The sequence below is a fragment of the Erythrolamprus reginae genome, chromosome Z, assembly GCF_031021105.1.
Source record: "Erythrolamprus reginae isolate rEryReg1 chromosome Z, rEryReg1.hap1, whole genome shotgun sequence".
NCBI lineage: Eukaryota > Metazoa > Chordata > Lepidosauria > Squamata > Dipsadidae > Erythrolamprus > Erythrolamprus reginae.
In genome coordinates, this window is record NC_091963.1 from 127,812,392 (window position 1) to 127,835,074 (window position 22,683).

The following is a 22,683-nucleotide window of genomic DNA, read 5'->3' on the forward strand; positions in this document are numbered from 1 at the left end:
GGGCAAGTGGCAGCTGGAGTGAGGGCGGAAGTAGCGTCTATGGCCGAGGAGGGGGAGAACCAGGAAGAGAAGGCACGGTGCTTTGGGCGTGCGAGGCGCTGGAAGGGTGTGAGGGATGGTGCTCATTAAAGAGTTGTAAGTACTGGAGGGGCAGGGGTGGTTGAGAGGTGCGCGTGGGGAAGGGTTACTGGGAAGGTGGGAGTTGCTCATAAAAAAGGGGGCAGGCAACTGAGGGTCTCAGGAGCCGCTGTACACCATTACCCCTCCCCCCTCTTAATTTTACTTTTATGTAGCACCTAACGGTTATATAGCTCATAACTATTTTATGTTGTATTTTGGAAGCTGTGAACATGTTATCAACCTTAGTTTAGATTTGACATTTGGGTGCAGTGGGCTCTTGAACTACTTTGAATTTAAAGCAACATTCCCCTCCCCCTGTTTTTCGGAACAGCCTCAAACGGAGAGTTGGATTAAAACTTCTTCTTTCCCAGCCAGCAATGCCCCTTGTGTCTCACCACTTCTGAAGTTCTTCCAGCTTCTTTCCTGCTCACAGATGGCATCCAGTTGAAGAGACTAAGGATAAACATACTGCCACACAGCCAGTTGTCTGCAACTTAGAACTGACTCATTCCTTGTTTCCAGAGAAGATATTTTCTTAATTACCGCCCTCCTAACATCAATTTTTTTTAAACTAATCTTCAGTAAGAAATATAGGTTGTTAGGGAGTATCACAATAGTTTCTTGACTGTCATTTTTCAATCTAGAAACTGCTATACTTTAGGAATAGATTTAGCAGAACTTAATTAGAATAAATCCAGACATTTGCAAATGTAAACTTTCACCGCAAATCATGCTTAGACAGTAAGGGGAAATTTTGCAACAGATTTTCTTTGCTAACAAGTCAGGACAGATAAGAGCAGGAAATCTGAAGAGAAGAGGTGTTTGAGATAACAAAAATGAAGCACTACTTTTCTGTTTCATTTTAATTAAGCAATAGAATCTTGTAGGATTTTTATAAGGAAGATTGCAGACCTGGCATTTGTTGCATTTCACCCAATAATTTTGGTTCTGAACAATATATATCCAGTTGTATTTTACAATAGAAATTAGCAATTTGTGACTTCCAGATGATATTGAATTGTATATCCCAGCAAATCAGTTGCTGGCTATTTTGGTTGTGGGTTTATAAAAGTTGGAGTCTAATTTAGTGAGATTTGAGCCATAATTTCTGACTCCTGTTTTTATAATAATTAATATTCTTCAGCTTTTTCAGCCAGTGTGTATATATTGCACATTTCACTTAATAGACAGGTACAGTGAAGTGTGATTTAATAAACTGTGTGTAAATCATTAATTTAGATTTATTGGTTTTTATTTAGTATTGTATGAACTCAGCCATTGTTTATAGACTAGGATTTGATTTAGCATTTTGTGAGAATTCAGCAGATTCTACATTCGTCAATAGACCCTGGTTAAGCAAATAGTGTGATCTTAATCTGAAATGTTATGTTCTATTCTGGATAAATATATGTGTGCCGTCTAGATTAGGTTTTCTCAAAATGTGCTTCAAGAACCCCGGAGTGGACCATCTAATCCTCTCAGAGCTCTGCAAAATCAAAATTGTTGCCACAAAATACAAAATACAAATTAAAAGCCCATCAAACATGAGAAGCAATACTGGCAGCAAATATGTCAATTTTAATTTTTAATGTAATAAATATTGATAAATATAATCCATACAAACAGAACCTCGTTTGCTGTCCCCTATCATTTTTAAAAGTGGAAAAGAAAGGGAAAAAAGTAAGAAACTTTGCTCTAGTTGACATAACAATAGCCTTCAATATTCACTCCATAATCTTATGTTGATTCTAGGAACTACTGTCATATCTTCTTTGTGGAAAAAACAAGGCAGTTAATTACAAGAATACTGTATATTTATTTGTATTGCTTTCATGCTCAAAATTCTATCTAAGTTGACTCAGGCTACTGCATAGGAGAGCCAACAGAAAATATCAATATTTTGTAATAGATTAGATAATTAAATAGATAATTAATCCCAGAATAGTGCACCAGCGCCCACCTTTTTAACATGTCCAAGAAATCCACAGGAAAATAGTTATGAAACTACTAGGATTCAGATTGGACTCAGAGATCTTTCCTTTATTGTGTAGGCTCATTAAAGTTAAAAACTTTTTGGTAATAGCTTTGTTCCTGCCTGGTTGATAATGTGGATTGCTAAATTTGGGGCTTAGCTTGCTTGTGGATTTCTGTTGTGTTTTCTAAATGTTATTATTGCTATCTTGTCTGCATAGTTTTTGTTTTGTCTACATTTGATATTTTGCAAGCAGCCCAGACTCTTTTTGAGTGGGTGGCCTTAACACACATAGTAAATATTTAAACATTCATGCCTCAAATTGCAAAGTTTTCAATGATCTGTCCTGCTTCCTAGGTGTCAATGTTTGTGTTACCTTAGCAAAAGGGGGCACAATTTCTAGTCCACTAATACCTAGACATTTGTACTTTCAAAACTCTAAACAAGTGTATTATTTAGTACTATAAAATAAAAACCCTTGGGGCAACAAGTTTTCTTAGCTCACATGGAAGTAAAATGGGGATAATTTATTATTTCTGATATGTTATTGTTATTTGATATCTGTAAGTCAAATGCCAGTTAGATGGCCTTGCAAATTTAATCAGCTAAAGTAGTGGCTGCTGACACTTTAGTTTATGATAATTCTGCAAACAAGCCTCCTGTTCAGAGTATAATGAAAGCAACTACGCTCTGCATATATATTTATAATTGCTTTGAGATTTTTTTTTTAAATGGGAAGCAATGTGCAATAATAATGCCCACTAATTAAATTGCAGGACCCCTTATAAATTACTTTGTAACTGAATATACGGTAGTTATGGATTTTATCCATTCAACATAGTCACATCCTTCAAAATGTTTCCAGATGAATAGCTTGCAATCAAAATTGTACATAACTATTTGTATGTAGCAATTTAATATTTTCCTCATGACATTTTAATACAAAAAAGGGAGGGGGCTTAAAAGGGGGTTAATGATAAGAAAGGGTGGAAAGACTTTGTATGTGTAAAAATTCTGTGGCTGAAGCAAAATGATTTGAAAAGTCCTTATCTCAGGTCTCAGGAAAGATGAAAATAAATATTATTTATTTATTTATTGGATTTGTATGCCGCCCCTCTCCGGAGACTCGGGGCGGCTAACAGCAACAATAAAACAGTGTACAATAGTAATTTGGTATTAGAAATGATTAAAAATCCATTAATATAAAAACCAAACATATATACATATATATCATGCATAGAATTGTAAAGGCCTAGGGGGAAAGAGGATCTCAATTCCCCCATGCCTGGCGGCAGAGGTGGGTTTTAAGTTGTTTACGAAAGGCAAGGTGGGTGGGGGCAGTTCTAATCTCTGGGAGGAGTTGGTTCCAGAGGGCCGGGGCCGCCACAGAGAAGGCTCTTCCCCTGGGTCCCGCCAGGCGACATTGCTTAGTTGACGGGACCTGGAGAAGATCCACTCTGTGGGACCTAACTGGTCGCTGGGATTTGTGCAGCAGAAGGATCTGAAATATTCTACTGAATCAAAAGGATCATGTCCTTTTAAAAAAAAATTCTAGTGAGATTTATTAAAAACAAACCAGGAATAAAAATCTAATTTGAATATGTTTCTTCTGGTCTGGTAAGCAGCCTTGTGGAGAATCCTTCATAGCTCAAATAATTCGGTGTACTGTATTTTCTAAGTGATCACAATTGAGCTGTTGGCAAAATATAGCAATGGGACTTAGACTTAGATCCCACTTTATAGTACTTTATAGCAGTCTCTGAGCAGTTTGCAGAGTCAGCATATTACCTCTAATATCTGGGCCCTCATTTTACTGACTTCAGAAGGACGAACTTTGAGCCCGTCAGGATCAAACTCCTGGCTCTATTCTACCTAAATATTTTATTTGTATGAGTATGTTCATGTACGCTTTTTATGTAGTTAAAAAGTAGTGGTGGGAAATCTAACTATTTTCCTTCTCTTTCTCTTTCCTAACAACAACCACCAAATCCAGTCGGGTGGTACTACCTTGCTCCGTAGAAGAGGTAAGTTATAAATCTTGCTCTGAGGGAATTCCTTCCCACAACCTTCTTAGCCACACTGATAAAGATTGTGGGTACCGGTGGGCTCCTAAAGCATAGTCCAGAATTAGCTTTACTCTGGCTTGCTTTGCCTTCCACTCATGAATAGATATCAGTATTCTTTCCTTTTCCTCAGTGGGAAACATAATTTTCACTCACACACATTTTATTTATTATTTATTTTATTTATTGGATTTGTATGCCGCCCCTCTCCGTGGACTCGGGGCGGCTAGCAACAGTGATAAAAACAGAATGTAAAAATCCAATACTAAAACAGCTAAAAACCCTTGTTACAAAACCAATCATACATTACAAACATACCATGCATAAATTGTAGAAGCCTAGGGGGAAAAGAATATCTTAGTTCCCCCATGCCTGACGGCAGAGGTGGGTTTTGAGGAGCTTACAAAAGGCAAGGAGGGTGGGGGCTGTTCTAATCTCTGGGGGGAGTTGGTTCCAGAGGGTCGGGGCCGCCACAGAGAAGGCTCTTCCCCGGGCCCCGCCAAACGACATTGTTTAGTTGACGGGACCCGGAGAAGGCCCACTCTGTGGGACCTAACTGGTCGCTGGGATTTGTGCGGCAGATATACACCCAGTGTCTTTTTGTCATCTCCAGTATCAAGTGGGACAATTATTTTCCGTGGCTGAGGCTAGTAAGAATAACACCGGTGGTGGTGAAGGAATCGAGGTGCTGAAAAATGAACCCTACCAACACGAGGGGGAGCAGGGGCAGTACACCCACAAGATCTACCACCTTCAGAGGTAAGAACTATCCTGGGTGTGGACAGATGGTGGCCTTGCTTGACCTGAAGCCTTCCCTTGCTTCTTTCTCTTGCAGCAAAGTTCCAGGATTCATCAAGATGTTCGCCCCAGAGGGGTCCCTTGTTGTCCACGAAAGAGCCTGGAATGCCTATCCTTATTGTCGGACCGGTAAGCCTGCAGGGAGGGGAAAGAGACATCTTTAGTATTGGCAGGAATAATTATTGACCACCATCAAGCTCTGTAATTCAAATAAACATTTAGACTTCCACATTTCATTGAATAAGGCAAATTTTATTTTGAGTATGCAGGTAGTCCTAATAGTCCACAACTAAACCAAAATTTATGTTGCTAAGTGAGCCTTTTTCTTGTTGCCACATTTGTTAAATGTTTTGAGTATGCAGGTAGTCCTAATAGTCCACAACTAAACCAAAATTTATGTTGCTAAGTGAGCCTTTTTCTTGTTGCCACATTTGTTAAGTGGTAAATGTGGCAAGTTATCAAATTAGTTAACATGGTTGCTAATTGTATTAAATTGGTAACACAGGTTTCCCCATTGACTTTGCTTATCAGAAGGTTGCAAAAGGTAGATCCCATGATCCTGGAATAGTCCAACTGTCATAAATATGAGTCAGTTGTCAAGCATTTGAATACAGTGTTCCCTCGTTTTTTGCGGGTTCGAACTTCGCGAATAGCCTATACCACGGTTTTTCAAAAAATATTAATTAAAAAATACTTCACGGTTTTTTTCCCTATACCACGGTTTTTCCCATCTGATGACGTCATACTTCATCACCAAACTAATACTTTTTGCAAGTAAATAACAAAAAAAATAATTATTGTTAATAAATAATTATGTTTATAAATATTAGGATCACTAAGTGCCTTATTCAATGGTGAGTACCAGTAATAATGGTGAGTAAATGGCTGTTAAGGGAATGGGAAATGGTATGGTTTAAAGTGTTAAGGGATGGCTTGTGATACTGTCCATAGCAAAAAATGGTTTATTTACTTTTGCATCTCCACGGAAATTCGACTTTCGAGGGCGATCTCAGAACACATCCCCCGCGGAAATCGAGGGAACACTGTATAAGTCCAATAAATAAATAAAATAAAATAAACCAAATGACCATGGGGATTGTTAGGACTCTGTCCATAATGGTTGGGTTGACAATATATAAACCAACAATAAGTATTATAACTGAGCTATGTCTATTTAGCTGAGGTGTTGCAGACTGCCACAAGAGGGAGCTAGAGTTTATAGCTTTTTTCTCCAAGTCACCCTCTTTGTTTCTTTGTCTAGCTACCCACTGTTCATGGCTATTCACTGTATGTATGCTCTGCAATCTCTCTGCACTTAGTTATGTATTATACCTAAAGTGTGTTTAGGCTTGATATCTTTGTTTGCTGATTATGACAAAGACAACTGGTAAGAAAGACCATGTACAGTACTTGGTAATATTTCGATATTCAGAAATGTTATTTCTCAAAGTAAACTTTAATTCAAGTTAGTATATCTGTGTGTGACTGAGTAGTTATTCCCAGCTAATCTCAATCTAAACATTTCTTTGTGTTCACAACCTTGGTAAACAGGGATTACTCTGCTCATACATTAACAGGGATGCTTCAATAGTCATAAGTGTGAAAAATAATAATAAATAATAAAAATAAGTCACTTTTTTCAGTACCGTTGTAACTTTGAATGGTCACTAAATGAACTGTTATAAGTCGAGGACTATCTTTATATTCCCAATGGCAAATAGGCAGTGTCTTGGCAGAGGACTAAGGGAGCACCCATTCATTCACTTGCTTGCTTGTGGATGGAGCTTGGCATAATTTGCCAACAGATGTTTTATTATTATTATTATTATTATTATTATTGTTATTGTTATTATTATTATTATTGTCAGTACAACACAGCAAACGAGATCACTATGCTGGATTTCGTATTTCATCATCAGTCGGGCGCTTCCCAAGCACCTAGGACTGCGTGACATAGCGGCGAATTATGTTTGCCGAGCCCAGTAAAGCGGCCTTTTGCAATTGACAGATGGAGATTTTGTCAATTCCGATGGTTTTCAAATGTCCGCTGAGATCCTTTGGCACTGCGTCCAGCGTGCCAAGTACCACTGGGACCACTTTCACGGGCTTATGCCAGAGTCGTTGCAGCTCGATTTTTAGATCTTCGTATTTCACTAATTTCTCTAGCTGCTTCTCAATTCTGCTGTCTCCTGGGATTGCAATGTCGATGATCCATACTTTCTTTTTCTCCACGATCACAATGTCTGGTGTGTTATGCTTCAGAATTCGGTCAGTCTGAAGTCGGAAGTCCCACAGTAGTTTTGCTTGATCATCTTTGACCCTTTATTATTATTATTATTATTATTATTATTATTATTATTATTACTATTACTATTACTATTACTATTACTATTACTATTATTATTTCTACATGCAACCTGAAAATATCAAAGATCTACAAAATTGGTCTGAGGGCATTGGTGCATTTAGAAGGGCATGAGATCATTCCTGTTGTGTTCTCTGATTCACTTTCTGCAATGTTAGCATCATATGAATACAAGCCTGCTAATTCTCAATTGCTTGGATTGGCAACCTAAGGCCTTTTTCAGATGCACTTACCTTTAAAAAAAAATTAGCAACATGAATGAAATCCAAAATAAAACTTTTAGCATAGTTTTTTTTTAAAAAAGAAAAGGGAAGTGACTAAAAATTCTGGGATATGAACCACATAGCTTATTCTCTTGCCATTATCTTTCAGGCTACTGGGCCCTGAGCCCTTCCCCAAAAAGTTAAATAGAGTTCTTTGACACAAACACATTCTCCATTTCGACTTTCTCAGCTCTGATGCCTGTAGCATCTTGCTTACTGGATGCTGGATGCTTGAGTCATGCAACATTATTACTGTACTTTTATTGTTGGGACAGAATAATGAGATGTAATTATATACCTGTATTTGTATATATGTAGGTGTGTGTGTGTGTGTGTGTGTGTGTGTGTGTGTGTGTAGATTGTTCTGAGTTCGGGTTTCACCCCATGTAATATTTTGAGTGTCTATGCGACGTTTCAGTGAAATCACATTCACCATCATCAGGCTGAAGTTGTTAGCTTCGTGCTGCTTTGAATATAGTTTGATTGCAACTGTCATTTGTTCCTTTTAAATAGTTGTGGGGGTGGAGATTTGGTTGAATGTTGCAAATAGATTGGGTGGCTGTGTTTTAATGATTTGATTGGTTGTATATATATATATATTGTATATATACATACATACATATACACACACACACACACACACACACACACATATATATATATATATATATATATGATTAAATATAATAAGATATAATAATAAGATTTACTGTTTTGCTTTGCCACACTAATAAGTTTTTTTTATCTTTTCTCTTATTTTGGCCTTGTCTGCTGCAGTTATTACGGTAAGTGACTTCTGAAATGAGTGGCTCTAGGAGGGGGCATTGTCCCTGGTTATTCCTCCCCAGCCACAAAACATCCCTAGCCTTGTGAGCACATTTGTTTCCTCTGATACAGCCATCCCCAACTTTTCGGGCTGTGTGAACCGCTGATGGCCTTGTGTGTGTGTGGGGGGGGGGGGGTAGAGGGGGTAGAGGGGACAGTTTTACACACTATCTCATTGTTTATCCAAGTGGGGTTTCATGTGCTTGTTGCTCCTTGCTTAGCCCAGTCCCCAATAAGCCATTGGCCAAATCTGGCCCACAGCCTAGGGGCAGGAGTCTCCTGCTCTAATACCTTCCTATGGAGCTTATTGGTTCTATGAATTGAATTATAACAGTCAATTTGTAGTTGTACAAATTGACATAGAGGATTTCAAATATAACATATCCAGGGGTGGAATTCAGGTCATTCGGGCTGGTTCAAGTAAACCAGATATTAATTTTGTATGTGGTTCGCCGAACCAATAGTTGCAAGGACTGGCTGACCCAGTCCATCCCCTCCCAGGAATCTCCATGTGGCCCATTTTGGATGCCAGGTAAGTGCAGGGCCCATGCAGAGGCTCTGGGAGGGCGAAAAATGGGCCTACCAGAAGCCCGCAGACAGGCCCGTTTCCGGATTCTGGAGGGAGGCCGTTTTCACTCTCCCAGAGGCTCAAGGAAAACCTCCGGAACCTGCGAAGGGCAAAAACGACCACCCTCCTTTGGTGCAGGAGGCTGAGTAGACCACGCCCCCATGGCCACGCCCACCCAGCAACTGGATAGAGAACCGATTGCTACATTTTTTCAATCCCACCCGTGATTGACATATCTCTGGCAAGTGCTCTATGGCCTTAGTGTTTGCAGGTTGTATTGTCAGCACCAAGAATTCTTGTAACCTTGTTTCCTTCTCCTCCTCCGTAGAACGAATACATGAAGGATGACTTCTTTGTCAAAATTGAAACATGGCACAAACCGGATTTAGGTGAACAAGAAAATGTAAGTGGGAAGTCTGCAAATCTAACAGATTGTTTGTCCAAAGAATTGGGGTGCCTAAATCCTACTGAATTCTGTTCTTTACAAGAAGTCCTGGACTTACAAACCATTCGTTTGGTGACTGTTCAAAGTTATAGAGGCACTGAAAATAGTTGACTTACAACCGTTTTTCACACATACAACCATTGCAACATCCCAATGGTTATATGATCAAACTTTGGACTTTTGGCAGCTGGCAACCATTTATGATGGTTGTAATGTCCCAGGGTCATGTGATCACTTTTTGCAATCTTTTGACAAACAAAGACAATGGGGAAAGCAGATTCACTAAATCAGTGTTTCCCAACCTTGGCAACTTGAAGATATCTGGACTTCAACTCCCAGAATTCCCCAGCCAGCGAATGCTGGCTGGGGAATTCTGGGAGTTGAAGTCCAGATATCTTCAAGTTGCCAAGGTTGGGAAACACTGCACTAAATGACCATGTTACTAAGTTTTAACAATTGCAGTGATTCACTTAACAACTTCAGCAAGAGAGGTCGTAAAATGGAGCAAAACTCTTTCTTGCTTAGCGATAGAAATAGTGGGCTCAATTGAAGTTGCATATCAACGACTACTTGTATAGACAATTAGATCTTGTATTGCTGGCCTCAAGTTTTATTACCTAGAAATATAATTATGGTTAATCAGTGATTAGGGAACATTCAGAACATCACAGACAAGTTCTGGGTTTTACTGTTAGCTTCCAGGAAACATATGGAACAGTTGAATCATTGCAGTTCAGCTTTACGTATCCCTATCAGCATTTATTTTCACATCTGACTAATTATGTAGAGATTTTGAATTGCTAAGATTATGTTCTTATTTGGGCTTACTTTGACATGGGAAACTGAGCTATGCTTTATTTCCTTGGGGCTTGTCATATTGTTCAAATTCAGCCATTAAGGTTTATATTTAACATTTAACAAATACACTTTATGTAATAAGTCCACTTTAATTACGATTAAATCCTGGGTTATTATAATAGGGATATTTTAAACTCAACATTCAAGGCATACAACATACCAGTGTTCTCTTTGGGAGTTGGAAAAGACTGATTTGATTATTTAGAGAATGACTCTGGTTTTCCAGAAATAAATATCTCTCCCGAACTGGCTTGTATTGTCTAGGCGTGGGGGCAACAATAAGATTTTCATATAGCGTGTGACACCTTTAATAGGGAATATAGCACTTAGAGCAAAGAGATTATTATTATTTTTTAAAAGCAAAGCTGCAGCAAGTGCTTCCTTGACGCAGGAGCTCTAAATCAAAATAATTATGTTTAATCATGATGTTTAAAGTAACAAATTGAAACAAGATTCTACAAGACAATATACAAAAGGAAGTACTGTAATACAAAATCTAAATAGGTTAGCATTCAAAATATCAATTGTTTAAAAGTCAAACAAATGCAAAAGACTTTAGCTTAATGACAATATGTCATAGAAAAAAATTGGAAAAAATCTTGGACAGAATTTTCCAAAAGTTGATAGAAATCTCCAAGAAGATAGCATTCCCATATGCCACCCACCTGTTCCTTAAATGAAGGCAGCTACATTTCACAGGGGTCTTTGAGGATCCCAACACATTAAAAGAAAGCTGGAAGAAATTTTAGATACTGGCTGCATTCCCACATGCTAGTCATATTTCTTTTGCTAAAGAAGCCAGGATATAAATCAGTCTTTTAGACAAAAGAAAAATCCCATGGCTCATTTAAAATTTCCTAGATAATGCATTTTTAAAAAAAACAGCTCTTTACTTACCATAACTATGTCTTGGTAATGCATAATAATAATAATAATAATAATAATAATAATTATTATTATTATTATTATTATTATTATTATTATTAATTAGATTTGTATGCTGCCCCTCTCCGAGGACTCGGAGCGGCTCACAATATCAAACTATGATTGAATTTTAAAAATCACGAATACTTGCCCCTGTACACACATCATATTATGTCTAATATTAATATACTACACATTAATCCAGAGCATAATACCATAGTACCATGGTCTTTCGAGACTGAAGGATGCCAATGCAAATATACTACAGTACGTTTAGAATCAGTAAGCCAACAAAAGCATTGTTTCAGATTGGTTGGATGTTCTGAAACCATGATTATCTGATCTATATATAGCCATTAACCTGAGCAAAAGCCCACCAAAATAATTTGCTGGTGCTTCATAAATGGCCACAGGGTGATCCATATCTAGACCTTATCAAACTGTAAATTATGGAAATGGGAATTTATTTCATTTTTCATTTAAAATATATAATGATTATTTCTTAAACTTTTCAATTAATGAACACAAAGCAATCATATCTACGGAGTCTATGGAGAGGGGCGGCATACAAATCTAATAAATTGAATTGAATATCATTTTAATTATAATTAACATTCAATAGCAACAGTACTTATTTATTTATTAGTTAGGTTTGTATAATAGTACTTAGGCTTATAAATTGCTTCATAGTGCTTTACAGCCCTCTCTATGTTGCCCCCAACAATCTGAGTCCTCCTTTTACCCACCAGGGAGGGTTGCCTGCAATTTGTAGTCTGCAGAATTAGCCTGCAGTCCCACCCACTTCTTTTCAGAATTCAATTCTAGCCCGCCTACGCCAAAGCCCTTCAGTAAAAGTTACCTTGCCTTATTATTTATTTATTTATTTTATTTATTCAATTTTTATGCCGTCCTTCTCCTTAGACTCAGGGCGACTTACAACATGTTAGCAATAGCACTTTTGAACAGAGCCAGCATATTGCCCCCACAATCTGGGTCTTCATTTTACCCACCTTGGAAGGATGGAAGGCTGAGTCAACCTTGAGCCGGTGATGAGATTTGAACCGCTGACCTTCAGATCTACAGTCAGTTTCAGTGGCTTGCAGAACAGCACTCTACCTGCTGCGCCACCCCGATTTGTGAAGTGTGAACTCAGTCTCTATCTAAAACAGTGATGGCAAACCTTTTTTGAGGCTTTCCGCAAGAGCGCCCTCCCCCATCCCCCGGAGACACTTTGGAAGCCAAAAATGCCCTCCAAGAGCCTCCATGCGAGCCGAAAATCAGCTGGCCGATGCATTCATGTGTGCTGGAGCTGAGCTAGGGCAACGGCAGATATGGCTCCGCGTTCCACCTGTGGCACCCACGCCATAGGTTCGCCATCACTGGTCTAAAATATCATCTGTACAGTATGCATAAAAAGTAGAGGTCCCCCAGAATCATTTGTATTTGATACTGTTAGAAACATCTGAAATTGTAATTTCTCCTCTGCAGGTCCATGGGCTGGAGGCAGATACCTGGAAAGATGTGGAAGTTGTTCACATAGACATTGGTGATCGGACACAAGTATCAGATGATGTAAGAAGAAACCATCTAGGCCTGTGGTTCTCAACCTGCGGGTTGAATGACCGTTTCACAGGGGTCGCCTAAGACAAATTTCCCATGGTGTTAAGAACTACAGCTTCTATTCTGGCACCTTGGAACATATTTTTACAATCCGACCAATCAGGCTTTTACAGTGGGGGTGTCCCTCTGACCTTCCTGCCAATCAGCTTAAAGCTCTGTTGGGAGAATTGACACTAGACTTGTGGTTGGGGGTCACCACAACACAAGGAACTGTATTAAGGGGTCATGGCATAAGAAAGGTTGACAACCACTGGTCTAGTCTGTCCTTTGGCAATTGTCATGGTAGGTGACCTGAAATGAAGGCAGGGCAGTTTTGGGTCATGAAAAGAGGACTAGGAAACACTAGTGTGCTACAGATAATTCATTTCTGGTGGCAACAGTGATAATGACTTACATCAATTCCACTAATTGCTTTGCTAAAGTTCTGGTATCATCCTCAGTCTCTTGTTTTTTGCTGGCTTTTGAGAGTTAAGCATTGCCTATTTTCAACCTTCCTTTATAGCTAAGTTAGTTGTTTCAACTCAGCTGCTACAGCAGGAGAGGTGCTGAATTGTTCTGGCTATTTTTTTAAAAAATTCTCATCTACCGGATGGAGGAAAGAATAGATATCTGGATTCTTTCTTACACCACTACTTGCTAGGATTTATGTCCTGCATGCTGCCATTTTTTCTCAACTCTTTTCTCTTTCAGGATTACAAAATAGATGAAGATCCAGCTCTTTTCAAATCTCAGAAGACGGACAGAGGCCCTCTTGGCCCTGACTGGAAGGTAATATTTACCTCGGGAAAAGAATAAAACTGGCCTTTTAGTACATCTTTGATAGATTGACTGCCTACTTCTCTCCCCCCCCCCCATTCTTCTCCCTCCTCCCAGCTTTCAGACATTCTGTATTTCAAGATAGGCTTGGTGGGAAGCAAGCTCATTATAGAGTCCCCCAAATTTGGTTTGACCAACCAGGTGTTTGTGGTTGTCAAGTTGTTTCTCATCCAAAACAGGAGATCAATCCTGCTTTTTTTCTTTAAGACTTGCTCACACACTGTATCCTCCCTGCTTAAATTTCCCCTTACATTTTAGGTGTTATTGTGCCACATAATTAATTTGCTTTGCTATAGACTAGCAGAGCCTTTCACAATTTGACAGCCTCTGAGAATATTGCTGGTCAATTCCCAGCATCCCCAGCTAACATCTGTAAAGTATCCAGATGGAGATGACAGATTAATAGCGTGAAGAGCTAGATTGATTAGATTAGATTAGATTAGATTTATTGGATTTATATGCCGCCCCTCTACGCAAACTCGGGGCGGCTTGAGTTCCTTGTCCTTAAAATATAACTGATGGTTCCAGACCAGCCACTGCATTCTCAGCTTAACATGAACTCCTTAAAGAAAAGTAACATTGCTTTTGTCTGTTTGAAGGGTTGGAAGAATAAAGAATAAAGGGTTTTTTTCCTCCAATATATTATTTGTTGAGCAATGCAAACTGGATAAGAAACATTCACGTGGGAAAAAGTTTGATTTACTATTACCATATCTACTCTTTCTGCCTACCTCAAGTTCCTCTCAGGTGTTTCACCCACGAGAAATATTATTTTAAATTTCCAGGATGCGAGGTGAGGAAGAGGGTAATGTCCTCTCCAAACCTTGAGTGATGTTGCAATTTTTAAAATAAATCCTTTCCAATTTATCACAATGATGGAAATGTGGGATTATGTAAAGTGACTTGTAATTCAAGTCCACCTGTCTGTCATCAGAAAACACTCTGAATAGAACTGGGCCAAATTTGGTATATGGGACAAACCACTGTGAGTTCAAAATAGGGCCCAGTCCAGCCAAGAGCTATAGAGAACAGAAAAATCCCCCCCATATCTTACTATGATGGGGAAGTCCATTGAGTTCAGATGGTACTACATGCTCCATCTAAGGCAGGGGTGTACAATCTTGGCAACTTTAAGGCGGACTTCAATTCCCAGAATTCCACAGCCAGCAAAGCTGATTGGGGAATTCTGGGAGTTGAAGTCCCCCAGGCTTAGAGTCACCAAGATTGGAGACTTGTGATATAAGGCCCCTTCCTTTCCCAGTCCACAAATTCCATGTGCTCTGCATGCTTTCCTGTGTCAGAAGGAGAATCCCATATGTGATTGCAATGAGGTGTTAGTACAGGTAGTCCTCGCTTACTGACTGCCTCATTTGGTAACCATTAGAGCTATGATGATTTTTTTTTAAATGGCTTTGTGACCAAGACCCACAATTACAACCATCTCCCACAATCACATAACTGCCATTTATGTGCTTCACAGTAAGGTCTGACAGGTAGAGCGAATGCAGAATACAATCACAGATTGTGGTTGACATGATGTCTCAATGACTGGTGGTTTGCTTAACAACTGGCAAGTGACATTCAGACTCAATCAATATGTACTACTTTAATAATAATAACAACAAAGTTGGAAGGGACTTTGGAGGTCTTCTAGTCCAACCCCCTGCTTGGGCAGGAAACCCTCTACTATTTCAGACAAATGATTATCCGGCAACTTCTTTAAAACTTCCAGTGTTGGAGCATTCACAACTTCTAGAGGCAAGCTGTTCCATTGATCAATTGTTCTAACTGTCAGGAATTACTCCTTTGTAATGAGGTGATTTTTTTTGCTTAGCAATGGAGTGCCGTGCCCCCATCGTAGTTATTAAACAAGGATTGCCTGTAACTGTATTTAATTACAAACCAAATCCATGAAATAGAATTTCATTTGTATTCTGGCCCATCCATTTGGAGGAGTGTGATTTCAGGCATGCCTTATGAAAAGGTCATATGCACTCTGTCTGTAGGAAGCAGTGAAGCCTGATCCTGCCCTAACTCTTCTGATTTTAGTCTCTCTCCCCCCTTTCCCCTCCTCCCCTTTTTTTGTTCCTGTTAGCGGGAACTAGCCAACAACGAAGATTGTCCCCACATGTGTGCCTACAAACTTGTGACTGTGAAGTTCCGCTGGTGGGGCCTTCAGGGAAGGGTGGAAAAGTTTATCCAAAAGGTGAGTTCCGGGAAAGTTGGAAAAGTTTACCCCAAAGGTGAGTTCAAAGTGGACCGTTGCTTGCTCCGTTTTGAGAAAATTTGCTGGTTTGAACAGAAGTAGAGTCCAAAACTCTGAGGGGAAAAGCTCCTTCCCATCAGTAAAATCTAGCTGATGTAGCTTTTTATGGCATAATAAGATAGAGAGGTTGCATCTGGTAAAGATCGGGCCATTTTCTCAGGAGAAGCATAGAATTAACTATATAAATACTCCTCGACTTACAACCCATTTGTTTAGTGACTGTTCGAAGTTACGACACTGAAAAAAGTGACATGATTGTTCTTCACACATACAACCATTGCAGTGTTCCCCCATAGTCACATGATTAACATTCAGACCCTTGGCAGCTGGCATGCATTTACGATGGTTGCGGTGTCTGGGTAGTCATGTGGTCTCTTTTTGCGGAAAAGTCAGATTCACTTAACAACCATGTTACTAATTTAATGACTGCAGTGATTTACTTAACGGGTCAAAACTCACTTAGCAATTGTCTTGCCTAGCAACAAAAATTTTGGGCTCAATTGTTGGTCGTAAGTCGAGGACTATCCGGGGTTCAAAATGGCTGCCTGTCTTACTTTTCTGTCTGAAGAACCTAGCCTAGATTTATTGCTGTGACTTAGATATCTAAAGGCTTAGAAAACTTAATTTGGTTCCCAATTTGGGCCGTCTTGTGTTCCCAGGATCTCAGTTTCTTAAAAGCTTCTCTTTCCTCTTGGACAGCAAGAAAGACGCCTCTTTACCAACTTCCATAGGCAGCTGTTTTGCTGGTTAGATAAGTGGGTGGATTTAAGCATGGCTGACATCCGGCGGATGGAGGACGAGACACAGAAAGAGCTTGATGAGGTACTAAGGATGGTTACCAGTTTGGGAGTAGAGTATGTACTGGATGGGATAGTAGAATAGCTTTCTTTCCCCAAGAAAGTCTCTGCTAAAACAAGAGACAAAACCTTTATTCTTCTGTAGAAGGAAATGAATATAAGGATATTTTATAAAATGAAGTATTCTAGATAAATATGAAACAAGCACTTTTTCCCTTCAAAATCATGTTTTATTTTTAAAAGAGTGCAAATAATAATGTTTTTTTTAAAAAGACTTTTTATTTGTAAGATGTAAAAATGTTACATTAATTGAAAATGTAAAATTAAAAGAAGATGTAAAAATATTACATTAATAATCTATCAGGTGGTAGGGGTATATGTGATCCATACACAATCTCTTCCCATCCTTTTTGTGTCTGCTATTTTTTTTTCTCCAAGATATTGTTGCTGAAATTAGGATTAAAAACATTATTTTTCAGCTTTTGGGCTAAAAGCAAGCCTAGTAACAGCATTAAAACCACCATATTTTAATAATACTATATCGTAAAAGGCTTAAATAATCTATTTCGAATTAGAAAGATTTCAACCCCCTATACCAAAAGTATTTTCAAATATATTTTTAAAAATTGGCCCAGTTATTATTTTGTGTTTTTGATGCCAATTAATTAAAAAGATAGTGTCTTGTTTATGTAGCAGTATTTCTCAATCTTGGCAACTTGAAAATATGTGAGGATTTTAACTCCCAGAGTTCCCTAGCCCAGGGGGGTAGACAAAGTTGGCTCTTCTATGACATGTGGACTTCAACTCCCAGAATTCTTGAGCTAGCATGATTGGCATGATCCACAAGTCATAGAAGAGCCAACTTTGCCTTCCCCCTGCACTAACTAACCACGCTGGCTGGAGAATTCTGGAAGTTGAAATCTAAATGGTCAAGATTGAAAAACACTGTTCTGCATATTTGTCTGTTTTGTGGTATATTAATAAACAGCCGTCTATGATTAAAATATGGAAATATGTAAATACAATTGAATTCAGTTGTACTTGATTACTGCTAGGAAACCCAAAATTGTTTAGATTTCACAAGTGGAATCAATGCTAGGAGAATTCGAAATGGGCCAGACCTATTAGGAAATTATTCCCGCAAGAAAGAATAACCAGAAATTCTATATTTTATTGCAGATCCGCCAGAAGGGCTCAGTGAGAGGCATGACTGTCGGGGATGAATGAGTGCCCCCTATTGCCTAGGGGAAGAAATGACAAGGTTGGAAAAAACAAGAGTGGAATAAATAGCATGCTGGAAAAAAATGTAGGGAGTTTATTCAAAAGCTCACGTTTCATCTTAATGCAATAGAAATGCAAGATGTTTGCTACACGTAGCCTTTGCTCCTGCCACCACAGTGCAAATAAACTACAAAAAGGACTATAATAAGCCATAAAGAGCCATTTTGGTATGATAGTTATGGCATCAGTCTAGAAACCAGGAGACTATGAGCTCTAGTTCCAGTAGTGCACAAAGCCAGCTGGGTGACCCTGAGCCAGTCATTCTCTCTAGCCCCCAAAAAGAAAACAATGGCAAACGCTTAGGAAAATCCTTGCCAAGTACAGTACGTAACCTCATCTTACGAATGCCTCTTCTAACGAACTTTTCAAGATACGAACCCGGTGTTTAAGATTTTTTTGCCTCTTCTTCCGAACTGTTTTCACCTTACGAACCCAAGCCGCTGCTGCTGGGATGAAGGGGTTTCTTTTTTTTCCTTTTTTGAAGAAAGAAAAGGGAGGGGCAGCTTGGAGGGGGAAAGACTTTGCATTAACAAAAATAGGAGAACAGCGTGCTTGCAGAGGCAATGAAAGGGTGTCTTTTGAAGAAAGAAAAGGGAGGGGTGCCCCCCTTGCCTTTCTTCCTTCCCACTCACCCTTTAGCCTAGCCTTGCTTCTTCCACCCGCCCCCTTTAGCTGCTCCTCCCTGCCCTCTGTTCGCCTCCCTTCTAAAGTTTGGGATTTTCCTGACGGATTTGCACGCATTATTTGCTTTTACATTGATTCCTATGGGAAACATTGTTTCGTCTTGCAAACCTTTCACCATACGAACCTCCTCCTGGAACCAATTAAGTTCGTATCATGAGGTACCACTGTACCTTACAAGGTAGTCCAGGCAGTTACCAGGAGTCAACGCTTACTTAAAGGCACAAAACAAAATACTGTGTCTGCTTTGGTTCAAGCTAGGATATTAATTCATGTTTGAAAATTTGGCTGGGATTAAACAGCTAATTATTGATTTCCTGGCTTACTTGAATCAACTGTGAGATGGCTGCATACACAGGAAAAGATTTGTCATACTTATCTGCTGTGCAGATGTGGTAAATATATCATGAAAAATGAGCGTATAAAGCTAAAGTTAGTAGGGATATTTTAAGGCCACTTTGTAATTTGCATTGCATTACTTTTGAAACCTTATCATTAGAGCTACACATTCAAATAAAGAATAGGATTTGCAGACTCATACTAGATTTATTTTTTAGTCAACGAAGTGTAAATGTAACTTCCTCACTTTGTTATCTTTCATATGTATTCTTTCAGATGTGTTGAGTTCAAACTCTTTTTGTTCTTGGCCAGCCTATGATTAATAATCTGAAACATCTGAACAGCATCCGATGGAGGAAAGCTGGTTTAAATATTTCAGTTAGCATTTATCTTAAACTTAAATAATGTCTAAATTGATTTATGCAATTATAAAATAGTCCATATTTTTTTTTAAATGCTAAATTAAATTGTACTACAAATTCCATTTTAAAATGTAGAATGCAAGCACAGATACAATAAGCAAACTAGCCATAAGCAATCTGCTTTTAAAAAGTAGAATGGCAGACATTTTATTTTATTATTTATTTATTTAATTTATTTATTTATTGGATTTGTATGCCGCCCCTCTCCCTTTGAAGATTATAGCCTGGCGCCCCAAAGAACATGTTTGGGGCCTAGGAATATCTTCCATACGAGTAAGGTTAAAAAATCCTTACTTTGGGGGCTTACTATATATTAGCAATAACAATAGCACTTCATAGTAGCACTCTAAACCAGGGGCCTCAAAGTCGTGGCATTACATGATGTACCAGAAGTTTTTTCTCCTTGGGGGCAGTTTTTTCCCCTTGGGGGCATGGCCCTTGGGCCATGAATTTGACACCCTTGCTCTAAGCTGTTTACAGACTCAGCATATTGCCCCTAACAATCTGGGTCCTCGTGTTATCAACCTTGGAAGGATGAATCAACCTTGAGTCTTATCAGGATTGAACTCCAGACTGTGGGCAGAATTAACCTGAAGTACTGCATTCTAACCGCTGCGCCACCAGCTAGTTGAAGACTCAAAGCAAGGCCTCGGAGTTTTAAAGTAGTTCTTTCATTCAAGTGGAAAAATAGTGTTTGGTAATCAGGAATAGCTTGTGTTTATTAATACGCACCTTCCACTCATCTTCATCATCTAAGACCACAAATCTTACAGATAGATCTAAACTGGGCAGAAGTTTCATAAGGATTGCAGAGGACACCTTGATGATTTTAATAGAGAAGCAAAGATTTTTAACATCCTATTGTTTTACCGAAGCAAAAACAATATTCTTATTTTTTTTAAAAATGCCATCGTTTAAAGTTTGCTCAAAGTGTATATTTTGGAAGCAGTATTTAATTCCTGTTTTAGGGATGCCAACAAGGCCTTTTCCTTGAGTTCAACTAGGTGTTTTGTGTTGGAATTCCTGATCTATGCCAAATACAATGTGAATTGGTAGTATTATCATGTGCAGTTCAGGGAAAGCAGGGGCTGATTTTCCAAGCTTCCTTCAATTATTTTGATTCTGATCAATGGAACACAAGAGCCTAGTTCAGTGTTTTTCAACCTTGGCAACTTTAAACGGGTCTAGGACAACTCATCATGGCCAATTTATCTTGGTCAACTCACTGCAGGACAAGAATTATACTAATATCAAATAAATGATGGAATAGAATCTTTAGAGAAAGAAAGGTGCAAGAGGAAGGACAAAATGAAATGCGATTGACAAATATTAAAATATTTTCTTAATTGTATTAAATATTCAAATTGTTGAATTGTCCCACAGTGAGTTGTTTTGTGGCGACTTGGCCTGCATCAAAGTGTCCCGTTCTGACTTTCAAGCATGCTAACTGGGCAGTTCTTGAATTGGAGTCCATGTATCTTAAAGTTACCAAGGTCCAAGAAATATTTTTCTGGTTAAATGGGTAGATTCCACAGGCTGCAGAGGCTGTCGGTCCTTTGTTTCTTAGATGTGGAGTTTTGAATGCACCATCCAAGCATCCAAAAATAGAAGGCAGGGCATGCAAGCAGTTTGACACCCAAGGCAACTGGGTGTGAACATCCCTGGTGGTTTATGCAAAGTGGGAGTCAAAGAAAGCTGAATTCCACTAAGCCTGTTCGGGTTTAGACTCAAGTTTTCTGCATAGAGAAAATATTACATTTTGCTCATTCCTCCCTGTTTCTTTTCTGCCCTAGATGCAGTGCCAGTTCTGACCTGAGATTGGACCTATATCCTTGTGGGACTTTGCCTTCTCCCTCTTCCTCCCTCTCGTCAACTAGGAAGGGGGGAGATGAGCTCTTTCTTTCATTCCATCTACTTGGTCTTAAGATATTCCAAGCTGTCCCTGATTTTACCAACCTGGGAAGCCCCATGAAACTGCTGCATATTATTTACTGATCATGGATTAATAGGTGTCCTTACCGCATGAATGGGATATCAAAAGGGGCCAAGGACTTTTCAGGGACTGGGGGGGCATTACCTTTTTCACACTGCAGAGTCAGCAATGCATGAATATTAATAACATTAATCTGAATATTCTTTAGAATCATACGTCAGCGGGTGGGTGGGGAATTTATAGGAAGTGGGGAAAACTGGGGGCGGGGGTTGAATTGGGAGGAGGGAAATTTAAAGTTAGGAATATAGTTAGTTTCTCTTTCATGGTGGAGAGTTTTAAGCTGCCCATGAAATCTGTTTCTCCCTTTTGGAAACCATTCAGCTTCCAAAGCTGTTGGGGGGTTAAAATGAAGTTTCTACTCCAGGAATTTTGCTATGCATGCTACATGTTGGAGTCAAACATGCCACTAGGCAGGGCCAGTTACAGGCAGAAATATGTCTCCCATTTGATCTTATTTTTCAGACATGGCATAAATTGCACCATGGATATTTGGCAGGAGAGTTTTCCTGCTATATTTTTTCTGCTTTGGAGCAGTACCGGGACGTTTTTCTTTAATTCAGGGTCCTTTTCCTTGCTTCCCCCTCGCCTCCACCTCCTGTTCCAGTGAAGCTGGGAATGCAAATGGTTTTCCATTGGGAGAAGAGGTGAACAGAAGTATTTCAAGCCTTCTGGGAATTAAGGAGAAAGAAACAGACACGGAGTCCCTGGGCTGTAGTTCAAGGACCTGCAACAGTATTTTTTTTTAAAAAAAGAAAACACTGAAAATCTTTTTTTAAAAAGTAAAACAGTAAATAAACTTGAAACTTGAGTTTGTTCAATTCTTATATTGGGTGAGCGTTATTTCAAGTATTTTCTGGAATTTGTGTTCTCTTAATGCACTAGACCCCACGTGTAAAAGTGCGCTTTTCTGATGGGTTGGCTTTATACCCTAGAACAGTGATTTTCAACCTTTTTTGAGCCGTGGCACATTTTTTATATTTACAAAATCCTGGGGCACACCACCAACCAAAATGACACAAAATGACACCCTAAGACACTCTCCTCTCTTTTTCCATCCCTGTCTCCTCCCCACCCTTGTGTGTGTGTGTGTGTGTGTACACACTCTTGAACCATTTCCAAAAACAGGTGAAGGTTTTTTTCTCTCTTATTCTTTGGGTGCTTTTTATCATATGCTTTAAATCAAGAGTCACTTCTCTCTCTCTTTTGTTTCTCTCTCTTTCCTCTCATTCTCTGTCTCAATCATTTTCTCATTTCTCTTTTTTCCTCC

At 39.0% G+C, this 22,683-nt stretch overlaps 1 protein-coding gene across 2 annotated transcripts; it reads left to right on the top strand.

Annotated features, from left to right (window-relative positions):
• LOC139175655 (phosphatidylinositol transfer protein beta isoform-like) lies at window positions 1–22,240 on the top strand. 2 transcript variants are annotated; one of them, XM_070766838.1, is made up of 12 exons: window positions 27–135; window positions 4,086–4,116; window positions 4,769–4,914; window positions 4,991–5,082; window positions 8,359–8,366; window positions 9,303–9,377; window positions 12,690–12,773; window positions 13,512–13,589; window positions 15,733–15,843; window positions 16,603–16,725; window positions 17,880–17,961; window positions 21,217–22,234. In XM_070766838.1, exons 1-11 carry the CDS (start codon window positions 116–118, stop codon window positions 17,925–17,927), a joined length of 816 nt encoding a protein of 271 aa, XP_070622939.1. In that variant the 5' UTR covers window positions 27–115; the 3' UTR covers window positions 17,928–17,961; window positions 21,217–22,234. The 2 variants fall into 2 exon arrangements, with proteins under 2 accessions (XP_070622938.1, XP_070622939.1); XM_070766837.1 differs by lacking the exon at window positions 8,359–8,366 and having other exon boundaries at window positions 1–135; window positions 21,217–22,240.
• Window positions 22,241–22,683: the final 443 nt, after the last annotated feature.